At 54.8% G+C, this 24835-nt stretch overlaps 1 protein-coding gene across 4 annotated transcripts; it reads left to right on the top strand.

Annotated features, from left to right (window-relative positions):
- Window positions 1-392: 392 nt before the first annotated feature.
- On the top strand, window positions 393-24485 carry DNAL4 (dynein axonemal light chain 4). 4 transcript variants are annotated; one of them, XR_002126449.1, is made up of 6 exons: window positions 393-491; window positions 7762-7971; window positions 8817-8900; window positions 10401-10499; window positions 23073-23208; window positions 23557-24485. XR_002126449.1 is itself a non-coding variant. In XM_019664547.1 (5 exons), exons 2-5 carry the CDS (start codon window positions 7903-7905, stop codon window positions 23133-23135), a joined length of 315 nt encoding a protein of 104 aa, XP_019520092.1. In that variant the 5' UTR covers window positions 393-491; window positions 7762-7902; the 3' UTR covers window positions 23136-23519. The 4 variants fall into 4 exon arrangements, 3 of the variants coding, with proteins under 3 accessions (XP_019520092.1, XP_019520093.1, XP_019520091.1); XM_019664547.1 differs by lacking the exon at window positions 23557-24485 and having other exon boundaries at window positions 23073-23519; XM_019664548.1 differs by lacking the exons at window positions 23073-23208; window positions 23557-24485 and adding an exon at window positions 11207-11519.
- Window positions 24486-24835: the final 350 nt, after the last annotated feature.

Genomic DNA, 24835 nt, shown 5'->3' with positions numbered 1-24835 from the left:
CTTGTCTGTTCCCCTTACCCCAATTCCCCAGCGCTGTTCCCATCCCCCAACGCCCCAATTAAAAAAAAAAATTTAAAAAAAACAACAAAAGAAATCCAGCATCTCAGTCTCACCACACCAACCAATTGCATTTGTTATTTCAAATGACTAAAAAAAAACCTCTCAAGGCAATACTGCTCTTTAAAGTTTGTTTCTCTGAAGTGAGAACTTCTGTATGTCCCAGGCTCCGCAGGCCCACTTAAGACGACTATAAGTGAAGCCCCTCCTCCCTAGCCTCTAAACCACGCCCCTTTCCGTACAGACCTCTACGTTGTAGGGCCCTTCAACATTGAAGGACAATTTTTTTCACCAATAAGAAGTGAAATTTTTGTCAACGTCCGGTGAGGGGGCAGGACTTCCTTGCTGTTGCTAAGACACTCTTGTTTTGCTCCTTGACAACCCTGGCGGGGGTGAGCTAGCTGCGGCCTCGGCTCCAGCACCCGCGGGAGCAGGTGAGGCCACGGGGCGCGGCGGGCAGCGGGGTGGGGAGGGCCGGCCCGAAGAGGAGCCGGGAAGCATCGCAGGGTGGGCGGGGCCTCGCCCACCGCGGAGGCCCCACCTCAGTCTCCTCCCTGCTGGTCCCCAGCCCCAGGTCCTCTCAGCCTGCACCCCCCCACTTAGGGGACCTGCGAGCTCTGTCGTAACATATTTGCCGTTGCGACTCTACAGGCCGCTTCTCTCCCCTTCCCCACCTGAGGCCCTGTCCATCCTCCCTGACTCGACCCCTCGCCCCACCAGCACCTTGTTTCCCCCCATCTTTCGCAGAGTAATTCCCCCCCTTCCGGCGGCTAGGTCGGTGGTCTCCAGAGCCTAGGCCCAGACTTCTTGACTTGGACAGCAGGCGACTTGCTGGGACTCCAATCTGGTTATTTCCCTCTTTGGGCGTCAGTTTCTCCATCTGTAAACGAGAAATTGGATTCAATGATCTCTAAAGGCCTCTTTGACGCTGACATTCTAGGATGTGATTCTTTGACCCAACTGTAGGCTTCCCCCAGGATGTGCTTCCCATTGGAGGAATCCGGTGTAGTGAACAGAAGTTGACAAACCTGATTTGGGATTCCCAATTGTAGGACCCCAGAGAGTTAACCTAATCTCCCCGGGGGGCTCCCGTCTGTGCGCGTACAAGATCAGGATGCTACGGAGCGTCTCCTTTGGGAATTCTAAGGATAATACGAAGTATAAAGAGTCCAGCCCGGTGTACATTCAGTATTTGTTACTTTCCTTCCTTTGTCTCTTTCTCTCCCCCACACTTTACCCTCAGAAGTGTCACCAGCTTCCTTAGTGTGAGCTGTCATTTCTCCACTTGACCCTCAAATCCAGATCTGCAGCTCTGATGGAGTCCCCGGGTTGGGATACTTCGGGACGTGGGTGTGACGGGGCTTCCCTCCTTCCCCTGCTGATCCATGATTTGGTGATGACGGACTCCTGATGAGACACCTCATTTGCATAGCTCACCAGCAAGTGAAACTCAGTAGTTCTAAAATTAAACTGGCCTACTTTCTGCCTATCTATCTACCCTCCCGACTTCCCCTGTCTCCCTCAGTGGCATCACCATCCTCCTGGGATATCATCTGTCACTCTGCCATGCCCACCCCACTCAGGCAGTTGTCAAGTTTCTTTGATTCTGCCTCCACAAGGATCTCACATTCTCTCCACTCTGTAAGCCACCGCCCTGGTTCAAGTCTTTAATGCCTGTTACCCGGCCCATTGCTGTAGCTTTGTAACTGGTGTCCCTACCTCAGGTCCCTCCTCCTGTTAGCTCAGTTATATTAACCAGAATAATTGCCCCAAAACACAACCATGTCACCAACCCCCAAGAGTCCTCCAAAGGGCTTCTCATTCCCCACTAAAAATATCCACACTTTTTGCGGGGAACAGCCATGGTCATTGGTTACACATTGCTTTCATGCTACAATGGCATAGTTGACTCTTTGGGAGGGCAAAGCTCAAGGTGGCCCATGCAGGGATCGAACCGGTAACCTTGGCGTTACCAGCACCACTCCCTGACCAACTGAGCTAGCCCGTCACCCCCACACTTCTTTAACCTGGGTTTTAGGGCCCTTCTATACTTCCCCAATCCAACCCGGCCTTTTTTCCCCAGCCTTCTTTCTCCCTTCTCCTTTGCCAGCTTTTGTCCCCCAGCCATATTGGACTGTTGGACTTTCACGAAAACACTTTGCGCTTTCTGCTTGGATATCCCTGTGTTCATCTCTCTTCCCGGAAGGTATTCCTCACCTTGTCCACCTGTCGGGGTTCCTACTCACCTTTTAGCCTGACTCTAGTACTGCCCCTGCTACCGAGCTTTTTTTACTGTCTTCACCCCTGGCCCCTCCAGAATTCTCCTCTTTCCTCTTATCTCTGCATCTGTCCTGTGGCACTTACTGCTTTCTATCATGAATCAGAGTTCCTTCTGCGCGTGTGTGTTGGTCCTTGTAAGCTCCTTGAAAGCAGGGGCTGTCTCTTGCGTATAGTGGAGTAATTGGAAAAGCATATTGCTTGAAGTCATATACACCTGATCGAGTCCTAGCTCCTCCACTTATTAGCCAGGAGGAAAGTCACTTTCCTTTTCTGTGGTCATCAGAAAAGTAGGGATAATAGCGCCTGTCTGACAGAGTTATCAGGGGGGAATGAATGAGACCCGGTATGTGGAACAGCCGTCCTGTTGCCTCGCTCAAGGTCAGTACTCAGTAAACATTATTGAATGGGTTTGATATGTCCTCTCCCTTCACCGGGGGGGGGGCAAATGAAATAGAATTTAATCACCATTTAGATATTTGTTGCAAGTCTGCCATGTACCAAACCCTGGACTTTGTGCTCTGTAGCATCTACAGGATAACAGCTGAAGTCCTTCAGCAACAGGTGATTGTCTACACGCACGACGCACTAAGTCATGATGGGTGCTGTCCCCAGTAATTAGCAATTGTGAAGGGGATTTTTAAAAAATAAGTCAGGGCGAACTCCATTTTACTTCTGTGATAATGTCATTCTTAGTCTCTTCCGTTCAAATCTGTTCTCTTGAATGGGAAAGAGGAGGAGGAAGACTGCGTGATCCCCTGTCTGTAGTAGGCAGCTGTTCTCGTGTAGAGCTAATAGCAGCGATGGTTATGACTTTTTGTTGTACTTTGTATTTTGAGCAGAATGTTTGGGATTTCATCTAAATGAGGGTGGATGAGTCAGTGTTGTTTATTACATCATGTTCTACATCAAGAAAATGTCTTGATATCTCTCCCCACCTCTCTCTCTATCTCTACTACTCCGTCCCTCCTTCTTTCTGTCCCTCCTTCCGCATGGTCTAAAGGACATCAGACGTTGTCACTGGACCTCAGTAAAATGAGAAAAAATACGGGCGATTTAAAAAGAACCTTTTGTGTGTGTATGAAAGGTAACTGTCTTTTCTTGAGAAGGACCGTCCCTCATTCTGCAGTCATCGCCTCCTTGCTATTAAAAGTTTCTTTTACAGTAGATGATGTGTTTTTCAATGCTCTTAGCAAAATATTAGAATGTTAACCCTGTGTTTGCTTCCCCCATTTTAAAGCGATCTGTGAAGCCCCGGCCTCCCAAATGTTATTTCCTGACCTCACCACTGACGTCTTGGATGGATGCCCCCAGTCCCTTAGGTTGTCACCTTACCAGCTTTGTTCACCAGAAGGCAGAGGGTGGAAATGTCAGGGAAAGGCAGGAGGATGTCGGAGTAGCCCGGAAGTGGAGGCGTGCCCGGACAGGTGGCTGGACTGGTGACTGCTGAGGATTGAAGTTATTTGTGTTTCTGTCTTGTCAGCACAAAAGGTAGAGTCATAAGAATAGACACAGGCTCAGATCCTGACTCCGTCACTGCTGGCCGTGTACCCTTGGGCCAGGGCTAAACCTTTCTGAACCTCAGGTGCTCTGTCTGGGACCTGGGAGTGGATGCTGACCCCACAGGTTGTTATGGGATAAAATGAGCTGACGGACGTGAAAGCACCGTGTAACCACACCACCATGCCCAGCCCCGGCCCAGACTGTGTTTCACAGACTTTCCTGGTGACCCTTTCCTCCTTCAGTACAAACACAGTGGTTCGCACAGGTTGGGAACTCGGTATATATTGGTTTGCTTGGCTGAATGTTCAGATATTTACTTGGCTGGTATGTGAAGAAGGATGTCGGAATTCCCTATCTTACGGCACCAGTAATAAGAGCTTACGCTTACTGTAGAGTCTACTCAGTCCAGTTTCCAGATGAGAAAGCCGAGGCTTACAGACGTAAACACTTACCTGAGACAGACTGAGATGTGGATTCAGATCTGCCTGTGGAGCCTGCACTCACAACCACGTGTCCTGCCCTGAGTGTGTCCTCCCATCTCTCAGCTTCCAGGCGGTGGTTAAGGGTCGGGAGCTGTGACCTACGGGGCAAGAGTGTTCCAGGCATTGAGTAGCCAGGGCCCCCTCTGGGGGGCTGGTGACACTTTGGGCCTTATTTCCCAGAATGCATTCATTCTTCACCACCCTTTCACATTCCCTAACCCTCTTAAGGAGTCTTCCCAAATGCCAAATAATAATTGGTAACTGAGGTCAGTGCCATAAAAAAAGGGACAGTGGGACAAGGGACGCTGGCTTTGACAAGGCAATGAGATAAAGAGCCCTGTCTGTGCCTCCTGAGACCTCAGAGCAGCCTCGAGTCAGACATGGGTGAGGTTGTGTCAAGCAGGCAGAGGGGCCTTGGGTGAGGAGAGTCAAGGGCGGGAGAGAGCAAGGCTGCCTCTGGCCTTGTGTGCTAGGACGGGCCCTGGGGCGGGGCGGGCTTTGGTACCACAGGGATTCAAGTACCCTGGCCGTGGGCACACTTACATTATTAAAGGACTCTCTTTAGGCCTGGCGTGACTTCTTTCTGGCCTGGAGCTGTCAGGTACACACTCATTTGCATGGAAGATTGATAAGGTTATTAAAACCTCTAGTTCTGCTATTTTGGGTAGCGTTCTTTCAGCAGGGGTTTTTAATCACGGCTGAATGACTATAGCTGTACTCCAGCGATACAGCATCATAAAAAATTCTCCTACCTTTCTGTATTTGGAAGCACCATCTATAACTGTTCCTTTTTAATCCGTTAAGTCTCATCCCTTTTGGAACCCCCGAAATACCTGTAGTGGTTAGGAAAAGCTATCTGCCATCGTGGTCCTTAATAAACGTGGTTGAAGCACGTTGACAGAAGGCCTGGCTAATAGCAGGCAGTAGGAAGAGCCGTGTGATAAAAACAGTGCCGAGAGCTGTAAAATTTCAACATGCTCACATGCATAGCCTTGGTGCTTGCAACAGCTTTCCGAGGCTAAGATGGGATTATCCTGCTTCATAGAGGAGGAAACCCAAGGCTGCAAAGCAAGGGAGAGGGAAGAAGTCATTTCCGTTAATGACGTTCAAGCCTAAAGACTCCGCCTCCTGGTCCTGTCCCTTCCACCCCAAAACTGTCCCAGTGGCTTTTTCCGCCCTGTTCCTGAAGAGTGGGCTTTGGTAATACCTCCCAAGTCTTGTTTCATCAGGATTCCATTTGCGGAAGCAGAGTCAGAGCAGCCGTCACAGACCCTGACCTCCCCCAGGGCGGGCATGTGCGCACTTGCCTCCGAATGCCCTTCCGGGCCCCTCCACGCTAACACATTTTAGCCTGAGGATGAATTGAATCAAACTGAAATGTTTAGGAAGATGCCTAAGCAGCTGCTTCAGCATTTTAAGTCGTTCCCACTTGGAAATCTCGGGAGGTAAACCTTAGAGGCTTTCCTTATCCTTTGGTCATCAGTGTAGCCACCACCTCCCTGTCACATGCTGGTAATGTGGAGGGGGAAGCGAGAGGGTGGCCTGTACCAAAGTGGGAAGGGCGGGATGGAATTGGAGACGGGCCTTAACAGTAATGAGCAAAGACAAAGTGGATGTTGTGAAATAAGAAACATGAGCAGGAAGTACAATGAGATTGTGGTTGGTAATGTGCCAACTTATATGTAGAGACAAACAAAAACTAATATCTGAATGGTACAGATGCCCAGAATTGGTGAGATCAGAGGAGCCATCTGTCCGCTGGGAAATCAAAAAATACCAGTGTCGTGGAATGGTGGAGTCAGTGCCAGGCCCACAGCCTCGTTTGAGGGACCAAATGCAGTGGCGCTGAGGGCTTCTGAGGCATCGGAGAGGGGGATAAAATGAGAGCACAGCCCAGAAAAAGCACACAGAAAGCTCAGCGCTTGGCCAAACCGGGGCCAGGCTCCCGTTAGAACAGTACACACCGAGAGGAAGGTCAAACGTGTATCCCACTGTGGGAATCACATGAGCCACACTAGGGGTCACGCACTCGAGGTCAGTTTTGTGGGTGGCCTACTGTGTGTCAGTGCTGTGAGGAGGCCTAATGATGCCCGGATTCAAACCCCAGCTCTGCGACTCGCTAGCTGAGTGGCTGACCTCAGGCCAGCACCGTACCAGCTTCGTGCCTCTTGGTACAGGACCGAGCTCACGGAGCTCTTGCCGCAGTGAGCTGAGCAAATGCACACAAAGCGTGCAGAACAGTAGCGGCCCCCACACAGGGAACCTATTAAATGTCACCTGTCATTACCTACCTGTTGGTTACTGTGCTGGGCATCTTCGGGACGCATGGCTGTGGTGTGAAAGTACCTTTATTTGGAAATGTGAGAAATGCCAGAATGACATCATTTGTCTGTATTTGTCTGATACCTGATACGGATTGTTAAAAAGGGTTTAACAGCGAGGTGGTTTGTATTCATTTATATTAGTACTTCTTCTGAGATAAAAAGTCCTTTGAATTACAGGATAAATTGAATTATAGGATAAACACCAGGATTTCCAGCCATGCTCCCAGTCATTTAGGATCCAGGCCCATCTCTTTAGGAAAAGCCCCATCTGTTATTAGATAACTAGATTTGGAAAGAAAAACAAAATCTGTACGTATGTATTAGGCTTAGACCTTTCCAGCCCAATCCACATGCAGTTTCTCATTTGATTCCCGCAGGAGCCAGAGAGAAGGAAGGACAGTGTTTCGAGTGCTGACCATGTGCCTGACCCTGTGGTCATTGCCTGCATACATTGTCTCGTTTGATTCTCGTAGCATCCCCATGAGATGGATGTGACTGCCCCTGTGTTACTACTGATGAGGAGCCTGAGCCCCAAGGCCACACTTCCTGAGCAGTAGAACCAGCTCTGACGCCCAGGCCGCCAACTCCTGGGCGAGCCACACAGGACAGGGCGGCCTGAGGGGGCGCGGGGAGGAAGAGCTGGGGAGCCTGGTGTGCCAAGGAGGACACAGCGCGTCGCTGTGCCCATTCCTCTCCCAAGATGAGGGACCTGCGGAAGGAGGTGCTTGCCCGTAAGCCAGGGATTGTGGATCGTGGCCTGACGTTGAACTTCGTAATCACGTCAGCTGAGAAATAAGGGCTGTGCGCGCATCGCGGGCATGCAGGGAGGCTGTGCTCGTTCATTGCTAGCTCACAGCCGCACCCCCGGCCTGGCCCGCGCTCAGTATTTGCCTTGATAATGGCAGTGTGGGCTTGTGGCATCAGACCAGCGTGTTCTTCCCCGGGCCCCAGCATCGCAGGTTGACTCATCCTTCTGTCTGCAGACTTGCTGGCCATTTGGAAAAGGACGCGGAGGAGTTAAGACGGGGAGGTGTCAAATTGTTACTGAGACAGTTCTAATTTGTGATGTGTGGTTTTAAAGCCAACTCTTTTCTCCTGGTTTTTCCTGTTTTCGACAGCTCCCCTTGGGGAAAGACAATTTCTGCACCCACCAAGCTGGCAGGGCCTGCTTCCTGAGTCTTCTGGGTACATCTTAATTGCCCATCCCAGCACCTCCTGAAAGGCCCGCCCTCTGCTCCAGTGGTCACAGTGGGAGGATCATGGGAGAAGCAGAAGGGAAGAAAGATGAGGCTGATTATAAACGACTGCAGACCTTCCCTCTGGTCAGGGTAAGCCCCAGGGGAGGGAGGCAGGGCGACCGGCAGGGCCCACGCAGCCTTGGAGAGACACGTGGGGAGCTCGTCCTTGGCAGAGCGACAGTGCGAGGGAGCTAAAAGGACTTTGCTGGCTGAGATCTAGAGATCTAGGAGTTGGCAGTGATTCATTCTTTCATTCATTCATTCATTCAACAAGTGTTTATTAGGCCACCTGCTACATACTGGGCACTGTTCTAGGCACTGTGGGTGCAGTGAGCAAGACAAAGGCCGGGCCCACGTGAAAGAAAGGTTTAAACAACATAGTGTTAGGTACTAAGTCTATAAGGAGAAATAAAGCAGGTGTGAAGGACTAGAGGGCAGAGATTAGCTTCTAGAAAGGTTTCTCTGATCACACACCTGAATGAAGTTAGGGGGCGAGCCTCACAAAGGCCTGGGAAGAACACTCCAGGCAGGGAAACAGCAAACCCAGAAAGCACGAGGTGGGGATGAGCTTGGCCTGTACAGAGGAACAGAAAGAAGGCAGTGTGGCTGGAAGGCAGTGCTGAGGAGGCGGCAGGACATGAGGTTCAGACCGCACAGGCCTGGCGGGCCATGTCAGCCACCTGGTAGGGAACGTGGATTCTATCCTGAGCTCAAAGGGAACCAGAGGAGGGTTTTAACTCGGTTTGAGTCCACACCCTGGTTGCCCCAGCTGTGCGCCCCAAGTAAAGCAATGGGTCGCCTCTCTGGGTTCTGCCCAGGCCTGTGCCAGGGCAGCTGCCAGTGTCCGTGCCTTAAGCTTGGGACAGAGAGGCCAGCCCAGAGACCAGGTCACGGGCTAAGCCTCTCTCTGTTTGTCACCCCTGCCCTGTCTCTAGCACTCGGACATGCCAGAGGAGATGCGAGTGGAGACCATGGAGCTATGTGTCACAGCCTGTGAGAAATTCTCCAACAACAACGAGGTATTGCCATCGCTACAGGCAGCCCCTCGTGCCTCTGGTGCCCCCATGGGTGAAGTAGGCCAGTCCCCACAGCCAGCTCCAGAGAGTCCCGCTGGGCCCAGGCTAGCGCCTTCCTTGGAAACTTTGGCAGCCTGGGGAAGGCCAGTGAGGGAAGAGGCTGGTGCTGTCTGTGGGCACTGATCTGATGGCCATGCCTAGCCCTAGAGGGAGAAAAGCCAGAGGGGTCTCCGTGACACCCCTGCCTCTGTTCCCGGTCTCAAGTGGGCTGCTGAATAGGGCATCTTTCCCCTTGGCTCCATCCCAGCGGAGAACAGAGGCCCGCGCAGGCATTCATTCATGTGTCCATCCATCCATTCAGAACAGACGTTAAACACCATCTCTGCCAGGCACTGTTCTAGGTGCTGGCGACATGGCCAATTGGCGTCTACACAGGAATGTCATTCATCAATCTGGTGGCGAGGGAGAAAGAAGTCGGTGACACGGCAGCCAGTGGGGAGGCAGACCCTGGCCAGCGAGAGACCGGGCTTTGGGACAGTGAGGCCCAAGTTCAGATCCTGTCTTCAGTCCTTCCTAGCTGTTTTTTTTGTTTTGTTTTGTTTTGTTTTTTTAGCTGAGTCATCCTGCCACCTGTTGGCAGCTCAGCAGCAGCTCAGCTCCGGCCGGGAATCGAACCGGTGACCCCGTTGCTCAGAGCTCACACTCTTGAGCGAGTTCTTAACCAACTGAGCCACTCGGCCAGCCCCTTCCTAGCTCTTTAACCTTCAATGAGCCATTTCCCATCTCGGAGCCCCAGTTTCCTAGTCTAACTGGGGGTGGGGATGCTGCCCCCTCACTGGGCAGTGTACTGAGATGATGCCGACGGAATGCTCACCTGGCACAGTGGTCATGCTGCTGGTGGACAGCGGGCGCCCAGGGTTGGGACTTGTCCCACAAAGACTAGGCCCTCTGCCCCACCCTAGACCCCTTCCTGAAAGAAGCTCCTTGACAGGGCGAGCACAGGAGAGAGTGGGGCTGTTGCCACAACTGAGGGAAGCAGACCAGCCTCTCTTCTGGGAGTCCCCTTAACCGATTAGTGAAAAGCCTTTTTGTTCCCTGAAGATAAACCCAACGCCTCGCAGTGACGCTAGTAACCCTGCAGGGTGCTCTCAGAGACAGGACTTGACTCAGTCCTGCGTGAACTGTGGTGCCGGCACCGGAAATGGGCCCGAAGTGACAGAGCCAGAACTCAAACCCAGGGCTCTGTCTCCAGAGCTGACGCTCTACCACCTTCGCCAGTGTCCTCTTGACTGGTGAGGTAATGTCTGGTCCCCTGTCCCTGTGTAGCAGCCCCTGGCAGGAGGTGGCCTGCATGGAAACCCTTTCTGACAGTTCCATGAGCAGAACAATAGTAGGGCAACAGGCCTTTCTCTTGCCAAGACTTCTGCCTCCCACAGAGGGAGCTGACTCACGCCACTGTCTCCCCCCAACTGCTCGCTCTCACGAGCGTCCTCCTCGTTGCAGAGCGCCGCCAAGATGATCAAAGAGACGATGGACAAGAAGTTCGGCTCCTCCTGGCACGTGGTGATCGGCGAAGGCTTTGGCTTTGAGATCACACATGAGGTGAAGAACCTCCTCTACCTGTACTTCGGGGGGACCCTGGCAGTGTGTGTCTGGAAATGCTCCTGACACTGCCCTCTACCCCTGCCCCGTCCCCTTCAGGGCCTTTTCCTGCCATTCATCTGGCGTGGGGAGCAGCCCCAGGCAGGTCCTGGTTGTTTGAAGGAGAGCCTGGGGTCTTTCTTTTGTCCTGTGTACCAGTGTCCTGAGCCATGGCCCGTGTGTGAATTTGTTGACATCTCTACCCCCAAGCTCCCAGCCATCTCACTCTGAGTCCCAGGGTGTGAAGCGGGCAGCAGGCAGCGCGGTCTTGATGCAGAGGAGGGCAGGGAGGTGCGACAGGGTGGAAGGAGGGTGGCGAGATGGAACCTCTCTCGGGGTCTGGTGTCCCCTCGCATCCCAGGAGCCCCCTGCCTTTCCACCCCCAGCAGTGCTGGCACGTGTCCACTGTCCTTGTCTTTACTGGCCATATGCACATGGCCCCAAGAAGGAGCCTCCTCTCCGGGGGCACTGACAGCTTCTCTCCTTGTCCTCTGGAGATGTGGTGACTCCCCAGAAGCCCCTCCCCCGACCTGCCCCCAGGCTGAACAACCACTGCATCTCATTGGACCAACAGCTCCATAGCCCCCGGCCTCGGCCTGAGGACCAAGCAGCCTTCCCCCATCCCCTCCTCCCTGCCCTTCCCTTTCCCACTGCCTCCACCCGTGCAGTTGGTGACCAGTGACTGAGGGTGTGGGAACCGCGATGGAGCAGTTTCTCGAGGTGTCACTGAGCCTCCAGTGAGCCGCCTGGGCCAGGAGTGCGCTCACCATGAGGCCTGTCTCAGCAGGGAAACCTGGCCTGCCAGTTACTTCTCATCAGGGACCGCATGCTAATTTGTACTTCTTATCTCTGCTGGGTTTTCTATGTTCTTTTTGAGTGTGGGGAGAAGGGTTTTAGTAGAAGGGTGAATCCTATTTTACATAGCGGTCTTATTTATATATAAATGTCTTGGTTTTTACAATTAAAATGGCCAAAAACTGACCTCGATCTATAGCCTCTTGAGGTTGGGGGAAGATGCGATCAGGACCCTCAGGCTGTGGTGGGTCTTGGGAGCCCAGAGAGGCCCCTGGCTAGACAGAGTCGGCTGGGAACCCTGTGCCCAGGCACCGCCTCCTCGTCCCTGTCGCCGCCCCCTCCCCATTATGTCATGGGTGTGGGCGGAGTGCAGTCAGATGGGGCCATGTGGACACTGACTGGAGATGCCCTTGGTGGCCAGATTCGACTACTATGAAGACGTTTTCAGTCTCACATAATTTAATTCAGTTCAAAGATGTTTATTCAACAGCTATTGAGTTCCAGGCCATAGGAAGGTGGATGCAAAGATGGAAAAGCCACAGACCCTGCCCTCAGGGAGCTCACAGTTGATGGCAGAGGAACACTAAACCCAGTTATTTAACTAGATGTGGAAACTGACATAAAAGCTAAGGATGGCATCCTGGGGGGGAAGGAGGGGCCCCAAGCCCCACCTAGGGAGTAAGGGGCCCTGGCAGGGGGAGGCCTGAAAGCCAGCCCTTGAAGCTCAGAGAGTGGAATTTGCCATGGGGGGAGGGGCATTGCGCTGTAGGCCAAGGCACGTGGGAGTCACTGCAGGGACGGATGAGGGGGCTACACTGCAGGACAGTGATGCCCCTTCAGATCGGGCTGGCCTCTGAATCCCAGCCTCAGAGCTGAAAATACTGGACATGGCAAGAGCTGGGGTACCTGTCCTTCTCCGCAGCCCGCCTTCTTCACGCCCACCCAGGACACTCAGGCCTGGGAGTCCTGGCACCTGGCCCAGTCACGCCCTTGTGAGGCTGCCAGTCCAGTTGTGATGAGATCTGTCAACAGATCTGCTGGGCCACATCGTGTCAGGCTGCTAAGCTTGCTCGGACAAAGGCCAGTGTGGCTGGGCAGGGAGAGGAATGCCGTGGGTTCTGTCGTGATCTGATCAGGGCTCGGCTCTGGCAGATAAGGGACACAGTGGTCCCACTTCTGTCCACATCTGCTGTGTGTGGGTCCTGAGCTGAGTGCAGTAAAGCAGACAAGAAACGGAAGGCGAGGTCACTGCCCCACAGCTGACCATCTAGTTGGATGGCTCGCGGGCTCTAACTGTGGAGTGGGTCCTGGCCCTCTGGGACCTGGGGTAGGGAGATGGGGAGGCGAGGTGGGCAACGACTTGACCTTGCACCTGTGCTGGCCCAAGCCCTGCAGCACACTGGGTGCTGCCAGAGAAACTGGCGACACACAGATAGGAAGAAAGGAGAGGGGGCGCCAAGGCCTGGAATAGCTACAGTTTATTAACCGCCTGCTTTGTGTCTGTTCTCTGATCTGCCACATGTGGTGCCAAAAAGCAATGCTGGCCCAGCCCGAACCGAGGCGGTGGGGGTGGCGGTGGGAGTGTGGGCTCTGAGGCCCGTGAATCTGGTGCAGGCTCAGCTCTGCTCCTCCTGACCTCCCTGTGCCTTGGTTGCCTTGTCTGTAGAATGAGAATAAAAAGCGCCGGCCTCCCGAGGTTCCTGGGAGCCTCAGGCCTGTGTCTGGAGCAGGTGTGTGCTCCACTGTCCTTACTGTTCACCCTTGGGCATGTTGCTTTTCTTCCCACCTATAGATGAGCTGACACCCAGCTCCCTCAGGACCGGGTAGAAATTCAGGGAGATTGGGCTTGTAAAGGGCCGGCTGTAGCAGACACGCAATATAGTGGTCCCACTTCTGTCCACTGCAGCGGACCCCCTGCCCACTCGCCTCCCCCTGCTGTCCCAGAGGACGGTGTGCCCACTGTTGGGCCAAGTCAAGTGACCGGAGACCATGGCAACTGTGCTTCCCAGATTTTTTTTTTTTTAAGATTTTATTGGGGAATTGGGGAAGGGAACATTGTGTCTTTCCAGGACCTATCAGCTCCAAGTCAAATTGTTGTCCTTCAATCTTAGTTGTGGAGGGTGCAGCTCAGCTCCAAGTCCAGCCTCTGTTTTTAATCTAGTTGCAGGGAGCTCAGCCAACCATCCCATGTGGGAATTGAACCAGCATCCTTGTTGTTGGGAGCACGCTCTCACCAGCAGAGCCATCCAGCTGCCTGTTGGCAGCTCAGTGGCAGCTCAGCTCGGGCACAGCTCACTGGCCCACGTGGGTATTGAACCGATGACCCTGTTGCTCAGAGCTCACGCTCTTAACCAATGGAGCCACCCGGCCGGCCCCCCAGATTTCTTTTCTTGATCTCAGTCACCTCCCTCCACTCCCCGAGGCCCATGCTAGCCGTAATCACCCTGACCTTCCTCACGGCGCCCTCACTGCTCGTGGCCTGTGGTTCAACAAGCATTACTGATGGGGGCTGAAAAGGCAAGGGACAGGACAATGACGAATGCACTGTCCTCGGCAGCAAATGGCTCGCCATCTATTGAGGGAGACAGACCAGGAATGGAAAAGCAGGATGCATTGAAGTAATCTGATCAGAGAAGAGAGAGGGTGGGGTTCAGGGGAATGTGGGGTTCAGAAAAGAGAGCACTCTCACTGCCTGGGGCCCAGGGGAAGGCAATGAATGGGCCTCGGCATTTTCCCGGAATGGATGGGACGGGATGGGTGCAGGGGAAGGCACTGTTGGTTGAGGGAGCAACAGCACGCGCAGAAAAGTGGGGGTGTGAGGAGCTGGGAGATGTTCGGGGGTGGAGGAGTTGGGAGTGGAGCTCACAGAGGGCAGAAGAGAGGGCTGAAGGTGAAGGGTTTGTTGGGGTTCAGGAGGAAGAAACATCCCTCTGTAGAGGGTCCCCCACTTGGCAGGCACTGGACTCCCTCCCTTATGACCATGATGCCCCGTATCTCCAAAAGACCTCCAAGGTGGTAATCACTGTCCCCATTTACAAATGAAGAAACTGAGGCACAAAGGATGCAATATCTTGCCCAGGGTCCATCTAGGAAGCGACTCTAACCCAGACCCCGGCCTGCGGGCTCCACCATTCCTGCTCTTCCAGCACAACTGCATTCACAGGCCTTCCGTTTGCTGCCCCCCCCCCAGCAGAGAGCTGGGGTCCCCCCAGCCTGTTCCCAGTCCATCTGGCTCCTGGCTGCTGCTTCGGGCAGGCACTTCACCCAGCAGCCCCGAGCATTTACTTAGTGGAGGCGGCAACCACAGCTCTACAGCTGCTGCCACCTGGCCTCTCTGCTGTCGTCTGTGTGTGAGGAGCGGTGGCTCATCCGCTAACACCTGAGTCCTCTCTGCTGGGCCCAGCCAGAGTCCATGGCGGGAAAATGGGCAGCCTTGTCCAACACATCTGGGGGCTGAGTCACTGGCCCCCACCTGCAGGGCCGCATCCCTCCGCCTGGGAGAGCAGCGAGGACCGGCCAGATCAGACAGAGCGAAACAATGGTCCCCCCACTGTGGGTCTGAGCCCCACAGACCCCAGAACCATAGGCCTCACCAGAGGAGGGCAAGGGCGAGGGCACCAAGGCAGTCAGTGTGAGAAGGGGCAGGGGAAGGGCGCGGCCTGGGTAACAGCTCCATGGCAACCAAGACCGTGGGCATGCTGCCTTTGAAGCCCTCTGGGGCCTGTGGAGAAACCTGGTGAATATTTAATGGTGTCTTGGAAGTGATGCAGAGAAACTCCAGGATCCCACTGAACCTACTTCCTCCTCCTCTGGATAACAGCTTGCAGGCAGGCAGGGGTGTGTCCCCTTGGGTTGCGGGGGGCCCAGCCCAAACCAGTGACCCATCGCCAGCTAGCAGGAGCGACTGAGCTGTGCAGCTCAGCGGGCGACATCTGATGATGCCCTTCAGGTCCCTCCCCCCAAGTTGGGGAGGGGAGTTGTCCTGTTTTCCTTTTGTTCTTCTCATCTTGTATTTAAAGCAACCACCTCCCACTGCCAGCTGCTGTCTTCCATCCTTAGAAAGGTGGGGGGTGGGGGGTGGGAAGAGCTTAGGAGGCAAAAGTTCTGAAGATCTGAATTAATAATATTCTCAAACTCTTGGTGCCCCAAGTGTGCCAGGCACTGCACGGAGCATTTTCCAGACTATCTCGTTTAATTATTATATCCACTCTGTGAGGAGATACTATCAATATCCCCCTTTCTTCAGCTGAGGCAGTGAGGCCCAGAGAGGTTAAGCTGGCAGAGCCAGGATTCACCATAGGCCAGGCCTGTGGCATCAGAGCCCCAGCTCTGAAACCGCTCCAGGGGTCGGCCTGCCCGCTGGGACAAGCCACTTCTTGAGCCTTCTCAGTTCCCTCACCTGCAAAATAGGGCTCCTGCCCTGCGTCCTTCCCGAGATTACTGCAGGGCACAGGGGAGATGTGGACGTGCTTTAAAGCTGAAGGGATTTGGGTCGGGGCCAGTCTGGGGAGTCATCCCCCAGCCTTAGGGATGGGTGGTTGGTTGGATGGATGGATGGATGGATGGATGGATGACGGATGGAGGGATGATGGATGTATGGAGGGATGGGTGAATGGAGGGATGGGTGAATAGATGCATGGATTGATGATGGATGGATAGATGATGGATGAGTGGAAAAGTCTTCTCCAGGAAGCTTCAAGCAACAGGGCACACAAGTAAAGCCCATCAGTGGTGACTGGGTGAAGGGCCGAACCTTGTCCCTTGATTTCTGATGCCCTTTGCAAAATTTCCAGGCCCTTCACAGAAGACCTCAGGTTTTGTTTGGGACTCCCAAAGTCACTCCCCTTTGACCTGGGTCCTAAGAGAAGATGAAAACCCAGAAGCAGCACAAGTGGATTCCTGAGGGTGGAAGAGTGTTGCTAAAGGGCAGCGAGGCAGGAGGAGCATCGGGTTTGCAGTTAGACCTGAGTTCCAGCACCAGCTGCACCACCTAGCAGCGGTATGGCCTTGAGTGAGTCCCTTCACCCGCGCCCCATTCTCATTGTGCGTAAAATGGGGCGAAGTCCTTGCCTTCCTACCCAGAGGTCACTGGGAGGATTAAGGTATGGAGCAGTAACTGGGGGTCACAGGTCAGCTACTGTCATTAAAGCCTCTGCCAGAGTGTCGTCATTAGCAGGCGAGACACCAGCTCGGCCCCTGCAGCCTAGGTTGGCCTGTCACAACCACCTTCAGTCTATCCCACTGTCCTGGTGGTCTTTCAAGCCGTCACCCAGCAAATTTAGCGAGCTCTAGCAAGGTGTCAGGCCCTGTGCAGGGAATATAGGCACCCACTGTGGTCCCTGCCTTCAGGGGCACAAAGTCTGGGGGGGGACACATATTCTAAAGGGGCTTCGTGGAGACGCTGTGCAGGCAGAGCTGCAGGTGAGCCAGTGAATGTTGAGGAGATGTGTGTTCCGAGCAGGAGCCCCCTGCAAAGGCTTCTCCGAAGCCTCTGATAGCCCTGGCGGGGGCAGAGCCTCCCCCCATAACACTCCACAGTCAGGCACCTACAGGACCCCAGGGGCCTTGCCTTATGCATCCCCCACAGAGCTTAGCACAGGGTATGTACACAGCTGGTGCTCAATAGATGCTTATTAAGCGAATGCCCTTGTCACCCATTAGTTCATTTGCCAAACCTTTCAACATGCTCTTTGTGCCGGGCTCTGCTGGGGCTGGTTTGACATGTTCCCACCACTGAGCTTGCGGTTAGGCAGACATGGGAGCTAATGGGGACAGCTCCACGTACAAAGTGCCATCATGTGGAGGTAGGAGTGCCCAGGAGGGGCACAGACACCAGAGGGGGGACATTTAAACTGAACTGGACTTGGACTTCAACACGAAAGGAAGGAACTGAGGCAGAGCTTGGAGTGTGTGCACAAGCCCTGAAGACAAAGTGTCACGTTTTCAGAAAACAAGGCCATTTGGTTTGTGAGAGATGGTTCCAGAAAGGTGGGCAGGGGCCAGACCTCTGTGAACCTCATCCACTGAGGTAAGCAGTGGAAGTGGGTGGTAATGAAGGAGGTGACAGCATCTACATGGCAGCTGGACTCAGCAGCCACATAGAGGGCAGGCTGGGGGTTGGGGGACGGCCTACACCAGGATGAGAGAAGGTGTTGAATTAGGTGCAGTGATCCACTGAATGCTGGGAGTGCCGGTGTGGAAAGGACCTTGAGGATGCGTGGCGGGGCGTGGGTATCCCAGTCCTTGGGCTGGGTGGTCTTTGCTCCGTCCCAACCTCCAGCTCAGAGCCCCAGTGCAGCTGGGAGGGGCAGAGCCACCTTGTGATGAACCAGCATCTTTCGAGGTTTGTCCAGGGCCAGGAAGGCGGTGAGGTAAGCACTCTGTTACTGAGTAACCTGGAGCCCAGCCCTGCCCTCACCTGTGTCCCTTCCCCTGCAACCCCTTCGTTCTCATCAGCGTTGATAACCCCCGACACTTGGCCAGGGCTCCCTCCCTCACCCAGGCCTCCACTGCATCCCCAGGACCTTGGGCACTCCCTGGACTCCATCTCTGAAGACCCATCTGGGAGATGACCCTCCCTCCAGTCCCCTACTGGCTGGCTCCAGCAGGTGCCGCCTCTCTCTGACTATCCTCGCAACCATTGAGACCCCCTTTGAGGCTGCCTGCCCAACCCAGCTCCAGGCCCTCCAGCTATGTCCACAGTGGCTCCAGCTCCTGCCACTCATCTCAGTGGCCCTGATGCTACACTTTGCTTCTTCCTCTTCTTGGGCCCTTTAGGTGGCCTTGTCACAACCGTGGCAGCCCATGGAGCCACTGGGCTGGAAGCCATGGGGGCTTTGGGAGCTGCAGGACTTCAATGATGGCAAGGACTCCATAGAGGGGAGGTGCCCAACAGAGGCTGCAGCCGCAGCACTCCAGGTGGGCCAGGACAAACTGGCCAGCTCTCTGCCCACCCCTGAGTAACTCCCATGCCCGTGCTGGGGGAGGACAAGCTCTTCCATGCCACCCCAAAGGGAAGTTCACGGACCAACAGCGACAGTGCCAAATGGCAGAGGTCTGACCAACTGGACACCTGGCTAGAGACCAAGCCTCTCCCACCTCCCCAGATGGGTGAGCAGTAAGGAGTCGGGGCTCTTTGAGGCCTGCATAGCTCAGATGTTCAAGGACTCCAGGATGGGGGCTGCTTTCCATCTTCTCTGGGGCCCCTCTGTCCCAGACTCCCTCTTTTCCTCCTTCCCTCTCGCTGAATGCTGCATGTGCTGCCGGGCCCTGGAACCGCTGGAGATGGCCAGTCCCTGCCATTCAGCAGTGCTCTCCACCAGCCAGCGCCTTGGCTACAAATCCAGCTAATGTGGTGAGCGCTGAGCTCCCCACAGGCTGGGGTTGCCAGGGAGAGGCCTTGATGCCCAGACTGGCCTGGAGGGTGTGTCAGAGGAAGTGATATTTGAGCTGGGCCTGAAAAGGATTTCTGTATGCCCCTGAGAGGTGAAGAGGGCTCAGGGCATAGCAGCCAAAGAGTGGGTGGGAGTGAGCGGAGCTGAGGCTGGGACTAGGTGGGGCGTACCCACGTCACCAACCAGCGGCAGGAAGCCATGGAGGCTTCTGGCAGAATCCGATGCCGTAGAGCTGGGAACAGGTCTCCCAGCTCAGAGGGCTGAGCAGAGACAGCTAGACGGCCAGTCACCTGCTCTGCTAGTCAAGGAGGAGCTGGGCTGTGAGCTGTGCTGCAGGGCCTCCTAACCCACCTCCCCACCCACCTCCATCTCGCTCACTGAACAGCAACCAGAAGAATCACGCTGCTCCCCAGCCTAACCCCCGCCAGCTGGTTTGCAACCGCCCCCAGATAAAGCCCATTTCTCACCCAGCCTGGCCTCGCTGCCTCTCAGCAGGGCCCCGCTGCCTGGCCCTTGAGTCTGGGGCCCCAGGGTCAGTAAGGGCCAAGCCAAGTTGGCAGAACCACCAAGCCAAACCCCTGGGGCACCTACTCCGCCTGCAACACTTCCACATCAATGGAGATGAGCTGTCCACCTGCATGACCCGCTGGGCCCACCCTGAAGGAGGAGGATGGTGGCCTTGGGCACAGCCAAGTCCACCTCTGTAACCCCACCCACGATTCCCATCCCCCAACCCTGTCCTCCTCGACCCCATGTCTGCCTCGCAGTCCAAAAGTCTGGGGTAGCCCAGCCAAAGCTAACCATAACATGCCCCAACAATGACAGGACCTCTTCAAACCCATGAGGTAAGGACCTGAGAGGGGACCTCTCGGCTCTGCCACATGCTGGCTGTGTGTCCCAAGACCAGCCACCACCTCTCTGGGCCTATCTCCTCTGTGCCTCAAGGGGCCCTTTTTGTGGTTCACCGTTCAGCCGACCCTCCAGAGGGTACAATCCTCCAACCCTGCTCCCTCTCCATCCTGCTATTTCTCCAAGATATAAGAAGACTGGAAGATATAGTCTTATAGACAAGATATAAGACTGGAAGGCTGATCTCGCTGTGGCTGGCGGTGTGGGGCGACCTCTTGTGGTCACATCTGGGCATAACATGGCTTACCCGCAACTGCTTTAGCCAGGGCCTGCGGAGGGGAAACTCGGAGGACATTGAATGGAAGGCGCTGGGAGGGCTGGCTGGACTCTATCTACACCTTGCCCTTCTCCCAGGCCCAGTAGGCCACAGGCCACCTCTTCAGGTGTATCGGGCCTAAGTGGGAAAATGTGATGGCTTTGAGTCAGTCAAACCTGACTTCCTTCAGCTCTTCATTAGCAAACATTTATTGAGCACCTACTGTGTGCTCTTTCCCGTGTGGATATTGGGGCAGCAAACTAATCAAGCAAGCAGGTCCCTGCCCTCACTTAAACAATGCCCCAGCCAGGCTCCTGTGCCTCCACTGAGTCCCATGTCCCTTCCTACAACTTTGTCTTCTCAGTAGTCCCTACCTCGCAGGGCTGCCATGAAGACGGAGCTCCAAGTGCTCAGGACCTGGCCCACGGCAGACACCCAGGACCTAGCCTATGGCAGGCACCCAGGACCTGCTGATGCCCTCGGCAAATCACTGCCCACCTCCTCCTCGACCCACTCCCACCTCCACACTCTGCCACCCCGTTTTCCAGGGGGTTGGTTATTCCAAGGCTACCAGCTGGACCCCAAATCCCCTACCTTAGCTCCTCCATCCATGCTGGGGCACCTTCTCTGGGAGGTCATTTCGGCACTGACTCTCACTTTACCCAATGGGACAGGGTCAAATTAATGGAATTTGGGAAGCTTTTCATAAAATAAGGACCCTTTCATAGAGCGAGGGAGCACTCTAAAATTTGACTTTTAGCCCCTTTGGATTTTCTATTTAGAGGGTTTGCTTAAAGCAGGGTTGCTCTGAGTCCCACCCCACCCCTACAGCCAACACAGGCCAGAGAATCTGGGCTTAGGTGCTGCTACCCAGACCCCAGAGGAAAATGCCGGCAGGGGCAGTCCCTCTGCAGACAGGGAGCCCTCCTAGAAAGCAAGAAGGGTAACCCTGGGCACGTCTCCATTCCACGGCAGGGAGGATCACGTCCAGAGCAGAACTTCTAACCCCACACCTATAGTCACCCCGGGAAGAGACACTTGCCAAGCTCTGCAGTCCCCCAAAAGGGAAAAAATAACCCCAGGAATGTTCCTCCACAGCCATTCACACATCTATGGTTGCACCTACTGAGGCGGGGAGAGGATACTGAAGCACAGAGTGGTTAAGTACCCAGCCCAGAATCACACAGCCACTGGGAGCTGAGCAGAAAGCTGGATGCAGAGCAGACTAGAGGTGCGATGTTTTCTAGAGACCCCAGGCCTGTTTTCCTGGACCATCTCACTTTAGAGAGGCCTGCCTGTGGCTCACTGGGAAGGAAGCTAGCTTGGAGAGACAGGAGCTGGCATGTACGGGCAAGGCTCTGTGCCATGTTCTCATTCCATCCTCACCACAGTCCTTCAGGCAGACGTCATTATTCCATTTGTGACAGATGAGGGAAACGAGGCCACACCCACAGTCTCACAGCTCTCTCACAGGTGCGATTCTGTCCCTGGCTCTGTGGGCAAAATGCTGAGATGGCCCTCCACCCGGTATCAGCAGGGCCCTGGGACGGAGGGCCGGGTAGGGGGTGGGCAGGGGCCCTTCTGTCTAATATCAGGCGACCCAGGACCAGGAGACTCCTGCCAAGTTCTACTTCTCTGACTTTGAACAACACAGTTCAGAAATGGTAGCTTTCCCCCGGCTAGGTGAAGCCTTTTCCGGGCAGGTCTGAGGAAACCAGGCACAGGCCTCCAAGTGTCTTCCCCCAGTGGAGTCACACAGGACGCGCTTAAAGTCTTCAGCAACAAGTTGTGACAACACATGTGAACTGTTGCCTACCAGGGAAGCTCGTTAGAGACAATGCTCAGGGTTTTATTGGGGGCTGGTCACATAGGCACCCTCTGCCTGGCACGTACAAAATCCAGACTCCCAGAGGGAGGGCAGGTGTTCAGCATAAACCACATTGTCTGTACAAACAGTTTAGTCACGGCGAGCGAGCCACTCTTATTAGGGAAGGAGGGAAACTTCTAGAATCCAAGTTTCCAGATGCCAGCCAAGGGCCAGTGTTGCAAGCAGCCCTTTGTCTTAGGGCTGCTATATTAATTCTGCACAGAGTGCAAGGTGAACAGGGGAAGCCAGATAGAGGCCATGTCATGGGGGCTTTCAAGCCAGGCTGGACTCCATCATAGGGGTGATGGAACCACAGACAGATGATAAGCTGGAGAGAGGTGACAAGGTCCAGCGTGCTTCAGGAAGATCCTTCTGTAGGCTTTGTTGAGGCTGGAGGGGAGGGGACAGCTAGAAACCTGCAGAAACCTTCCAGTTCTGGCACTAGGGCTCGCTGGGGAGGACAATGGCACGAGAGGCGCCAAGGGGGCAGAGGGACTGTCTGGCAGGGAGAAGGAGGGAGTAACACGCTGAAAAGAGGAAATGTTTGTTCCTAGAGAGGCAGGCAGGATGGGAAGCGGAACCCAAGGAGCCAATCCTGGGAGGGAGGCTGGCGCTTAGGGGTGGGTTGTGTGTGGGGTAGGAGGTGTGGGCTGGGGAGAGGCCGGAAGAGGAAGACTGAGAAATTGCTTGAATTACAAATAACCATAGCCACCTTGGCCCCAAGAGCAAAGCTGTTGAGAATCAAACACAGGAGGAGGATGGGGTAACAAAGAAGAGAATTGGTGGTGTGGGGGTGGGGCGGGCGGACAGGGAGAAAACAGAAGAGTTTAGAGAACTCTAGACAGGAAGGAGAAAGAGATGGTGACCTGCAGAACCCTCAGAGCCTGTGTGGCAGCCAGCCAGCAGGAGAGAGAGGAGGGATGGGTAGAGCAGGCATCAGACACACACACACCCCTACTGAGCCATCCTCGTGTGGTAGGCACTGGACTGGGTGTGGAGTCAGATGTGTCCTCCGGGCTGGACAGGTTTGGGGAGGGCAGCCACTGCCAGTGGGGAGGGCTGGGCCTGGGACGGGCTTTGGAGGGCGCCCTAAAGGCAGTACATTCAACCCCTGCTGTGGGCGGATAAACACACTGAGGCTTGCCCAGGCTCATGTCACTCCCGTGGCAGCCCAGACCTACTGCCGTTGTCAGGTGTACCCACAGGTGCATACACCCCAGCTGCTAGAGGGGAGTCCTCTCTTGGACCAGTGGGGTGAAAGGCGCAGCCCTAGGCCACCCCTCGCTGATCCTGCCCTTCCTCTCACTCCTCAGCCTCAAGAAGTCAAGCTTGTCGAGTCCAGAGCTCCTGACCACCAGGCCCTATGGCCTGAATGATGGCATAGGGCCGTCTCTGCGCTCTGGGAGGCCTGGGCCAGTGGCTGCAGGCCATGCTGGATACGATGCCCAGGTATATGGACCGGGGTCCCTTGGTGGTGCTGGTGGAGGAAGACCCCGCGGCCGGTATGACCGAGCCGAGCAGACGACCACATTTAGCCTTCACAGCCCTGCCCCTTCCCACGTGTGTGCCACCAAAGCCAGCCACCCCAGATTCCCCCACACCTGGAGCTTTGGTTGACAGGAAGTACAGACCCCCAGAAAACAGGGGCAGTGGGGGTGGTGGGCACAGAAGGAGAACTGAATGAACAGATGTCCCCAGATGGAGATGCGCTTAGTGATGACCAAGGGCCCACTAGCCCTGTACCCCCTCTGGGTATCACGCTGAGTGACTCATGATGGGACATTTCTTCCCATGCAGGCTGCAGTGCTAATAACTGGGTGCTGAGTGAGGAGGGCGCCTCTGAGGTTTGTCCCTGCGTGGGAAAGGTATGCGGCCACACCAATAATAACACTGCTTTGGGGACAGGCAGTCTCTGTGGGTCCTCGTGCAGCTCCTCCCCAGGCTTTGGAGAGCTTCCCTCTGGCCACCTCTGCTGTCTCCACAGCCACCTGGTGGGCAGGGAGGGTGGCAATTACTGTCCCCATGGTGCAGGTGGGAATGGAGGGAGCTGGGCGAGTGATGGAGGGTTTGTGTGGGTGGGGGCAGGCTGAGGTGGTGCTGGGTATCTCAGACTAGCCCAGGGAACATGGGTGAAGGATCCAGTCAGTGACAGGGGTGGGGTGCGGGCAGGGGCTGTCCCCATGCAGTGGACCTCGTAGATCTGGCAATATCCCCATAAGATGAGCACTCTCCCTGTGGTCCCCTCTGCCCAGTCTCCTCTTGTCCCCTCTGTCCCCTGGCTACTCCTCTCACCCTTCAGGCCACTGTCTCCAGCAGCTTTCCTGACTCCCTAAATCCTGGTGAGGAGAGTCATGGCCAGACCCTTACATGCAGCAGGGTCAGTACCAGGGCTCATGACACTTTTAGGGCCCCAGAAAAATGTTTAAATTATTTTTTCAATCAAAAGGGGGAAAAAATGGATATAATCCAGCCTGGAATGTGTTTGTTCTTATATCAACACAGCTGCAAAAAAGAATTTTTAACATTTTTATGGAGGAAGAGGCCCACGAAAGTCACACTGAGGCCCTGGTCATGGGGGACCTTAGGGGCCTGTGTCCCTCCTGGAGCCTCACTGTGTGGTAACAACCTGCTCACTGAACTGCCTTCCCCAGCAGGGCTGTGTCTTACTCACTGTAGAGCAGGCGTGCAGTAGGAATAAATAAATACTTGTATATTAAAAAGTAGTTAACATGGGCCGGCCGAGTGGCTCAGCTGGTTAAGAGCGCGCTTTGGAGCACCAGCTCTGAGCAGCAGGGCTGCGGTTCGGATCCCACACGGAGGGCCAGTGACGCTCACCCTCTACAGCTAAGATGATGAACAACAGCTCGAGCTGGAGTTGGGCTGCTGTGAGCTATGTGAGTGGCTGGCAGTCAGTGTGAGAGGCTGGTAGCCAGTGTGAGCTACCAGGAGCCGCTGTGAGCTGCCGACCAATGACCGGCGATGGATTGCCTCACCCGGGAAGAGCGCAATGATCATACCAACATGGGCCAGTGAAGCAACGTCCTCCACAACTAGACTGAAGAACAAAAACAGCAAT

This window comes from Hipposideros armiger, unplaced genomic scaffold, assembly GCF_001890085.2.
Source record: "Hipposideros armiger isolate ML-2016 unplaced genomic scaffold, ASM189008v1 scaffold_426, whole genome shotgun sequence".
Classification (NCBI taxonomy): Eukaryota; Metazoa; Chordata; class Mammalia; order Chiroptera; family Hipposideridae; genus Hipposideros; species Hipposideros armiger.
This window is presented reverse-complemented; position numbering and strand designations above follow the sequence as displayed.